At 38.6% G+C, this 9,843-nt stretch overlaps 2 protein-coding genes across 2 annotated transcripts; one reads left to right on the top strand and one right to left on the bottom strand.

Moving 5' to 3' along the window:
- Window positions 1-678: 678 nt before the first annotated feature.
- Window positions 679-2,820, bottom strand: FOIG_04758 (uncharacterized protein; the record flags this gene model as incomplete). Its single annotated transcript, XM_031203056.1, has 1 exon — window positions 679-2,820. One exon carries the CDS (start codon window positions 2,818-2,820, stop codon window positions 679-681), a length of 2,142 nt encoding a protein of 713 aa, XP_031066635.1.
- A 2,849-nt stretch (window positions 2,821-5,669) lies between these two features.
- On the top strand, window positions 5,670-6,113 carry FOIG_04759 (uncharacterized protein; the record flags this gene model as incomplete). The annotated part of the gene is made up of 1 exon (XM_031203057.1): window positions 5,670-6,113. One exon carries the CDS (start codon window positions 5,670-5,672, stop codon window positions 6,111-6,113), a length of 444 nt encoding a protein of 147 aa, XP_031066636.1.
- Window positions 6,114-9,843: the final 3,730 nt, after the last annotated feature.

The following is a 9,843-nucleotide window of genomic DNA, read 5'->3' on the forward strand; positions in this document are numbered from 1 at the left end:
AATTGTCTGAACTACTAATTTAGAAGGGATCTCAATCTCAGCTAAACTAGCTTAACTGAGTTCATACTACAATGTGTGAGCGACCATAATAATGCCACAGCAATAGCTCTCTAGGAGCAACATCCACGTGTAGTACTGTTTACGTGTGCAAATAACCAGATTTACGCAAGTCACTGTATCATTATCATGTGAGCTAAATGAACGTGGAAGCATGTATTTAGTTCCCTTGTTTTCAGCTAATTTCATCAGTCCCGTCTCCCAATTCGCAGCATGTCCCTCCAGCACATTGTCCTTCGCCCAACCGCCTCCCATATAGAGTGACCGTCGATCGGTCATGCCAGACCACCAAGTGTTGTGTCGTCAATCTTCACCAGCAATATTGAAAACACGACGAGTCGCGGCTCCTATATTATACTTGTCGGTCGTGGACTGAGATCGTTGCCAATTGAGACATGACTACATCATATTAGTATGTGAAGAACAGGCTTTGCAAACGACTCCCCTTGGGTGCAAGTTTCCGCCTGAACCCGTACTAAGAGCTTCCTCACCAGGTAACTTGGACACCCAGTAGAAGTGCAACATCAGATTGCTGTGGGCGAACCGATGATGCTTGTTTTAGATCGTACCAACCCATTACAAAGCATGGTACACCTTCGAACGCAGGTCCATCGTCTTCGATCAAATGTACTCCGCGACCAGATCATGAGGAATACATGTCCAGTTCATGGCCACCAGGGAGTCTTCCTCCTTGATGAACTCTGTGCATATGCCATAAATAACACCGTTTCTCTCCAGGTCCGTGAAGATTGCGTCAGGAAGAGGAGATACGGCCCTCTTCCTCCTCAGTTCAACACTTTTCCCACTTGAAACAACAGTGTGCTTCAGATGTTCCTCGCCATCGACAACAGCGAGACGAGTGGAAATGAGTTGATGCTGGAAAGCGCGCAACAAATGTTGCAACACCTCCCGCATGTGATCATTGTTCAGACTCTCAGTCTCATCCTTGATGTGATGGTGAGGCAGCCCGATGCAGATATCTGCATCATACAGAGCCTTTTCTAGGTCACGATTCGTGCCGTAAAAGTGAAGAGCGGCGCCTATGGGTAGTGTCAGATAGCCAGTCGCATCCCACACCGATTCCTGACGAACGGGAATGCTTCCAAAGTCTTTCCAGTTCACAGCAATGACTTTCCACATTCCAAGAACTTGCCAGAGATCTCCAAGATTACAGAGATTCGATCCCCAGCCAAAGACCGGAACATCAGCACCGAAGTCGTTTTCGGGATCAATCTCCACAGTCCAGTCCTTGGACACGGTCAGGACAACTGCCAGCTGTGCTTTGAGCAACCGGACCTTGGCATCTGACGAGGGCAATGCATAGAAATGCGCGATGCGATGGTCGTAGCGAGTGGCGCGTAGTACAACTCGGTATGTAGCCTCCTCAGAGCCCGTAAATGCAAGCCTGGGAAGATGTCCATGGATGAGACCCTCCTTTCGCAAAAGGCTCGTCACCTGTGAAATGATCGCATTTGACTTGATGAAGCACCCCACGACTCGGTCAACATCAATACCCCAGCTAGACATGCCATAGACGCCACTGATAAAAGCACCAGCATGGTCATTCATGATATGAAGAGGTCTGTAAATAGCGGCATCTTCGTTTGCTCTGAGACCCTCACTTCCGGCGTAGACACGGATATGAGGGAATCGATTGTTCAATTGGAAGCACCACCATTGTAGCCCATCAAGCTCACTCTGAGTGATCGAGAGTTCAGTCTTGACGACTTGTTTGGTGTCCTCGTCAAAGACAGTCCTCATGCAGCTTTTAACGAGAACGACGTGGACACGTTCGAAGCCAGTGAGAACGTCAGGGATTGGGTGCTCCAAGTCGACCTGAATGACGGTGACCGTTCTCCCGAAGCCAGGAGCGTGGTTGGTGAGGTTCCAAGACATAGAGTCACCACTATCAAGGACGTCTTTGATCAACAGGTACTGGTAACGCACATTGTGCGCTAATCGTAACCCCGGGAACAAGTCTTCTCTGTTGATCGGAGGCACTACCAGGACGGCATTCTTCGATTCGGCGTTCAGAGGTGACATTCGGGCTTGAATGGTTGAGTATACATGATCCTCATGTGTTAAGTCGATAGCTGCGTCGGGAATGAGGTTGAATCGAGTTGGGATAGGCAACTCAAAGTGCTCAACAGGTTGTTGAGAGCGAAGGCTGACGAGCTCCGATAGCAAACTGTTCCCAAAGAAGTTTGAGAACGTCAACACCCGGATATTCGCACCATCACTCTTGGCTACGTCGCAAGCCCACTGAACAAGTCCGGTAAGGGCGAGGGCGCAAGCAGCAGACATCCAAGGATCCAGTGAAAAGGCAATGAATACTTCTCTGGGCAGGAATTGCTCCCTAATCCAGTCGTCCTCATTTCCTTCCCACCAGATATCGGTTTCTTCGGGACTGTCAGGATCATACCGACATTCTTCCAAAACGGTACAGAGCTCCGCATGATCGAGTGTCTGTTCGCGCTCATGTAATCGTAATGGCAGATGTTCAAATCGGAAGGAGGAAAAAAGTCGATGCTCCTTGCGCGACAGAACAAAGATCTGTGTAGACTCTGTTGCTTCGTGTATAGACGAGCTCAGAAGGTCCACGATGTTGTGTTTCGTAGTGAAATACGCTGGCACCGTCAAATGACCAAAACGGACATTTGAGCGGCTCCTTGGGAGGGTGCAGAACTTCTCGATGATGCCATCGAGAATCTCAAACCCGTCGACACTTGTCACGCTTTCCTCACTCTCGTAGTCGCTTGACATGATGATGAGGCAGAAACGGAAGACTGGGAGTGTGAGTGTGTGAGGAAGAAGTTGAATCTTGGATCTTGACAAACTTTTGATTGTTATTGTTGCGAGATTCGATGGTGGGACGAGGCTCGCAGTGCTTGTCAGTTGTTGCCGGCCATTCAACCGGGAGCCACTCGATCGAACCAGGTCCCTATAACCAGCCAGGGACGTTCAAAAGCCATAAGCTCTTGGCCTCTTCAGAAGGTACATTCAACTCATCCTGTCATTAATATGGACATCATCCAATCTCTTTCGAAACTGTTGCATTTCTGCCCAACTCGAGAGACGATTCGTTGTGGCGGTGGGCTTTACTTCCACTACAAATTGCAGTGATCCCATCCCCAGATGTCCCAGCCCATTGACCGGCTTTTCACCATGAACAGGCGGAAATTCACCGCCGGGCGACCCGTTGGCACTTCATCGCCAGTCGCGAACAGTCGTGGCGTGTTTCCTACGATACGTCACATCTCCGGTAACCAAGCTTCAGAGTGCATGGCTTCCGACTTCGGGTTCTTAGTCGACAGAGGGAGCTCTATTCGTATCGACAACCCCATCAACCTTTCCCCGGTCCTCTCGAAAGTGCAATTCAAGATATTAAGGTCGTCAATCAACGGGGGACCACGAACATAAAGTCTCGTCCGTTAACACTAACTGCCCGATACTACAATCACTGCAACGAAACGCGACCTTCCCAAAAGAAGACGGCCGTTTCGGTGAACGAATCAAACCGCAAGCCTACAAGTTGGGAGCTGATGGCTTACCATGAGCTGCAATGTTGCGCTTGACTGTGCATTGAATACCCACTCAATGATGCCTGGAGAACTTCGGAGTCAGAGCTCATCCGGCTGATGGCGCGCCTGGCCTCATCAAATGCCTCGTCATGTACCTAATGGTATAGTAATTGAAGCAGGTTTCACGGACGAGTGAGTAAGCGTTTGAAGTGGACGTATACTAATAGTTGCACATTCCTTCCGAGCGTAGCCACGATGTACCCCGATCAAAACCGAGTGTCACGATTGCCGCAAGCAAATAAGGCTTCAAAGCCCTACAAGAACTCAAGATGGAACAACATCAAACGGCGGAAGCTGCCCCCGAACCCAGAAGGAATCTCATGTTTCCGAAGGACTTTGCCCCGCCGATCATGACGACGTAAAAACCGCCAAAATGGTCAAGATTGAGGTCTACATCATGAGGGGTCTACTTCCTCCCGATCACTAGCGAATGTCCCAATGGTAACTGCGGTTAGGTTCTGCCGTTTCAGTCTGCTCTTCCTCTCAAAGTACAGTACACCGAACTCACACAATCGACTTGAACATGGACACCTGCAGACCTCTCAGCCCCATGGCAACTACCTTTCGACTCCCCAGGTGGTCTATGTTAATGGAGGAGGCTCGGCCTCGTCAGTACGAGACGTTTCCCCGGCGCGTTGGCTACGATCTTCACCACCTTGTTGTCGTCGCCTCACCTTCAACGCGAGCGCCGATTTGATGGTCCGATATATCCATCATCGACATGCACCCTTCGCATGTGAATAAGCCATCATAGAACTGCGGCACAGTGGTACTATCGAGGGCAAAGACCATGTCTTCTTGATTCTAGTAGACATGGCGCGGAGTCTATTTGAGATACCACTGCGCCAACAACGGCCAATTCGCAGCCTCCTGCTTCCGAAGAGGGAATTGCAAGAACGGAAAGGTTGACAGTAACTCGTATAAGACAGTCGCAATCGAATCTATGGGCGACTCCTACATGCTTTAAGGGTTGTGTGAGCTAGGTACAGGACAACGCAGGGTGATGCTCGTTGAAGGGTCTGAAGCGATCTCATCTGAGCCTCAACCTACAGGTGGCCAAGAGACTTGCCTGAAGCTACGTCTGATGAAGGATTATCCGGGGTATCATTGGGTAAGCCTTTCAAACAAAGAGCAACAACAGATTTTGGTTCAGTTGCCAACACGAGCGTAGCGAGGAAAGGCCCTCCGCCAGGAGCCCCCGGAGGGATCCATACACAGCGCTCACATTCTTCCTGACATTGTACCATCACGCCGACGTGACAGAAAGATGAATGTGCGGTTTTACAGTCGCCTTGAGACCGTAAAGAGCCTTCTGCGGGATACACATACCGACTCACTTGATCGGCCGGAACCTCGATGCAGCCATATCCGAAAACACTACCAGCACAGCCCAAGCCTTGTGTACCGTTGATGTCCACCTGGGGACATCACCTCTACCACCCAAAACATTGCATGTCAGAACCAATATCCACACTGGCGACGACCCTCTTCTTGGAAGCATTGTACAGCTCTCAGAACTGCCGCTTGAGATCGGTCCATCTGCAAAGCGAATGGCATCCATGAAGTAGTCTAATCACCAAGAGGTGAATCGCAGGTTGAGACCAAGCTCTCGGTGACCACTCTTGAATTTCGGATATGGGGCTGAAGGGCTGAAATCGTCTGGCTCGAACCTTGGCTGTATCTGAGGTTCTGCGCTTGTTTGGGGAGCCCAGAATCAGAATGTATGTTGGGACTGTGGCAATAGATCACATACGACTTTACACATCGAAGCAGCGCATACATTCACAACGCTGGCAAGCCGGTGTGCAGATGCAGAAGTGCGCCTGTTCATCAACATCATCACCTATCGGTCTTGTTCACCTCACGGTTGTAATAAGAGTGTGGTGTTCCTGGCCGAATGGGCCTCTGAGGGCGGTGGCAACAAGATGAGACGATGACAAGTCTGATGACGGGATTGGTGTTTCACTGAGAGCAGGGTCCCTTGATAGAGAGGAGAACGGAGGTTGCGAAACCAGGGACCCAGCTTCCACGATGTGTCAACTGAGACGTCGCCGGTGTGAGAATAATGACCGACCTACCTGTATTGTCAGGACACCAGATCTCGGGGAGGCCCAATCCGTGTGGCAACAGGCGCTCGATGACCGTGATCTCTTTGCCAGTCGAGCCCGTCAAGCCCGCGAGTGCTTTGAGTTGTGGTCCCCGATGATCCGACAGGTCATCGAGCAGCCTTTGGGGGTGGCTGAGCACAACCTTGCCACTTGGATCTGGAGCAGCGATGCTGACTCGGACGAGCGCTTCAAGCGTCTCAATGTTGCTCGAGAGGTATGGCTCTCCAGCTCCTCGGATCCCAAGGTCATCTGCCGGGCAACCAAATGGGTGCAGAGCTTCATTGCCACCCTTCATGTTACGACCCCCGCGCCTACGTCACGTGGCCCCTACAATTTTCACCAATTACCGCAGGATTACTTCTCCTAGTAATAATCCTCTTCCATTAGATCACTTAGATTACAACGCTCTAAGACTGGATCACCATAGATTACAACTAATCCCTGTAGATCTAACCCTTAGATTACTTATATTCTCTATTAAGCTATAAGGCTACTTTAAGTATATATATATATATTTATTAGTACTTAGATAAAACTTAGCTTATTAGCTATTAATTAAAACTTCTTTATATTAATTAAGCCTAATATATATTAAATTTACTATTAAGAAATATAATACTTTAATAAGCTTAGTTATATGCCTTATATAATCTGCTAATAATAAACCTAGTATAGCTTAGTTTAATATAGTTAGACTTTAACTATTATATATTAATAATTCTTATTTAGATTATATTATATAATACTAAATAATATAAATATAATAGCTGCTTATATTAACCCTGCCTAGAATGCTATATTTAATATTATTTTAGTACCTATTAATAATAACTAGGATATAAATAATAATTCCAAAAGTAATACTTACTTTAATATTACCTAACTCTATTAGCAGATAACTTATATAATAATTAAAATAAATAACCTTAGATAAGCTCTTACTAAAGTAGTAGGACTATAGGCCTAATAGGCAGCTAATTATTAAAATACTATTTAGGAAATATATAACCTTATTATTATTATAGTAAGTAGAAAAGAAATAGAAGAAATCCTTAAACTTAATATATCTAAACTATTTAATAAAAACCTTATTAAATTAATTATCTTTCTTACCTAATACTAAGCTTATATAAGTTACTTTCTAAACTAGTTTATAAATAATAGTAATAGGATTATATATACTTTAGGATATCTTAAGGGTAATACTGCCTAATAGTTTTAACCTATACTAGAAGAAATTACTATTATATTAAAAGATAAATTACTACCTTAAACTTTTTAAATTTATAATAACTATACTAAGTTTAAAAACGCCTTATAATAAGTATTTAGGTTAATTAATAAAAAAAGCTAAGTAAAAAGAAAAATTAAAATACTTTAATAAACTAAGTTAGCCTTAGAGTATAAAACTAAGTTCTTTTAACTAGCTATTAAACTAGGATAGGACTAAGAACTACTTATATTACTTTTCTTTAATAGACTTAAGGAAATAGTCTAAGTAGAACTTTATAAGGAAATTAGACCTAGAATACTAGTTAATTATTTTAGAAGAGCTATTAAAATTAATAATATATAATTTTAATAGAGAATTTATTATAACTAAAATAACTAAGGATAATAAGGAAATAAACTATATTATAATAATAACTAAGGAAAGAAATAAAATAATAATACTTCTTATAGTATTAACTCTAGACTAATAATTATTAGAATAACTAAGAAAGATAAATCTAAAATTACTTATTAAAACTACAGTAAGAAAGGATATTATAATCTAGAATATAAGAACCCTATTAAGACTAACTAGAAGTATAAACTAGTCCTAGAAAATAAGAAAATTAATATAATTAAGAAATACAAAGAACCCTAAATAGCAATTAGAACTATTAATATAACCTGTAAAGATAGCTATAATATAATTAAACCTATAAGATATATTAGAAACTTTAATTTACCCCTTAATATTTAAGATTTATTTCTTAGTAAGAAAGAAACCCTTAAGAAATACTACCTATATCTAGACCTAGAATAATAACCTATCCTAGGATATATAGCTCTTATAGCAGATATCTATAAGTAAAGTAAAAGTAAAAAATAAGAGAAGAAAAGAATATATAATATAAGGAAATAAGAAAACCCTAAGTTTAAAAGAAAAGAAAGTAAATAATAAAAATAATAAAGATTAAAGGTAAAATAAAATATAAAAATTAAATTTAAATAGAAACTAGTATTAATAATAAATAAGTTATATAATAATAATAATAAAATTATTTTTATAATTAAAAAGGGAAAAGAAGTTAACCTTAACCTAGATAATAAACTTAATACTAAAAGGAATAGCTAAGAACCCTACTTAATAGTAAATAAGATTCCTATTAAAGTTACCTTAAAATAATTAAACTAATATATTAATAATCTAAATTACTTAGAATCTTATTAAATCTAAAGAGAATTTGATATTAGATATATTAGATATAAGGAAAACTAAATAATTTAGAATATAGAAATTATACCCTAATATAATAAATATAGAATTTATTTCTAGAATAATAAATATTAGAAATATACAGAGTTAGTAAGGGAATATATAATTATAGAATAAGATAATAATATTTATATCTAAGTATATATAAAGGAAATACTAGAAGATCCTATAATACCTAAGAAATACATTTAAGCTAAAAATAACCTAAGGAGATACTTAAATTATTTAAACTATAAGTAGATATTATAGATATTATATATATAATACTACTATCTATAATACTAATAAGATAAAGTAGCAAATAATTACTTCTTAGTATAAATTAATAAGTATTAGGAATAGAGACCTTATATAATTATTAATACTATTAAATACTAAGTTACTAAGAGATATAGGGGATCTTAGGTAGTAAAATTAGAAGTATATACTAAAATATAGGAATAAGCTTTAGTATATATTTAAAATTCTTAATATATTATATAGTAGAGATAAAAGGTATAATAAGAAGTTAAGATTACCAAAGATAAAGTACTTAACTAGAAACTTAATTAAATTAATAAAAATATTACCTAATAGGAAAAAGAAGTATCCTAAGATAAATAAAATACTATCTAATAACTAGATAAATAATAACTATAAGAATAATTAGAAGAATCTAAATAAGAAAAAGGAAGACCTCTTATTAAAAAAGAAAAAGTAGATATTATCTTAAATTATAAAGTAGGAAAGATAAAAGCTGCTTATTAATAATAACTAGCTACTTAATATAAATATCTTAATAATATTAATTATATTAAAAGTAAATATAATATAGACTACCTATAAGGAAAAGGCATATATTATCTATAATAGAGTATTAGATAGGTAAAAAAGCAAAGGAAAGTAAACTCCTAGAAAAAGCTTTAAGAATAACTATAAAAGGAAGTTAATAAACCTGCCTAAAATTAAAAGTTAGAATTAAGGATAAGTAGCTAAATATACTTATAAATAATAAAGCTAATATAAATTTTATTTCCCTTAAAATAGTTAATAAACTAAGGCTATTATAAAGAAATAAAAAGGAATTTTATATTATAAAGGATAGAGAAGGAGGCACTTATAGTTATAATAATAGAAGAATTACCAAAGAGATTAATTACCTTAAGGTATTTATTAATAGAAAAAACTAAGGTATTAACTTTAATATTATCCTAGTATAAAAATATAACTTAGTATTTAGATTTTTATAGTTATAATACTATAATATATAAATTAACTAGAGAATTAGCTAGGTAAATTATAAAGATTACTTTTTAAATAATAAAAATAATTTAAATAATAATAATATAAGATCTTAAACTTTAATTAATAAGAGTAATAAAGAATAATATAATAAAGTATTATCTATTTTAAAAGGAATATAATATAAATACTATAAAGATAAGGTTAAATATATTAGGTAAATAATTATAACTCTTAAAGGCTAATTTAAATAATTAAACTAAGATATTAAATAAATAAAATAAATTATTATAAAGGAATCTAATAAATAACTTAAGAATATACTACTAAAGTATTATATTTATAAGAAATTATTTTAAGAGGAATTAGATACTAAGTTACCTTAATATAT

This window comes from Fusarium odoratissimum, assembly GCF_000260195.1.
Source record: "Fusarium odoratissimum NRRL 54006 unplaced genomic scaffold supercont1.6, whole genome shotgun sequence".
NCBI lineage: Eukaryota > Fungi > Ascomycota > Sordariomycetes > Hypocreales > Nectriaceae > Fusarium > Fusarium odoratissimum.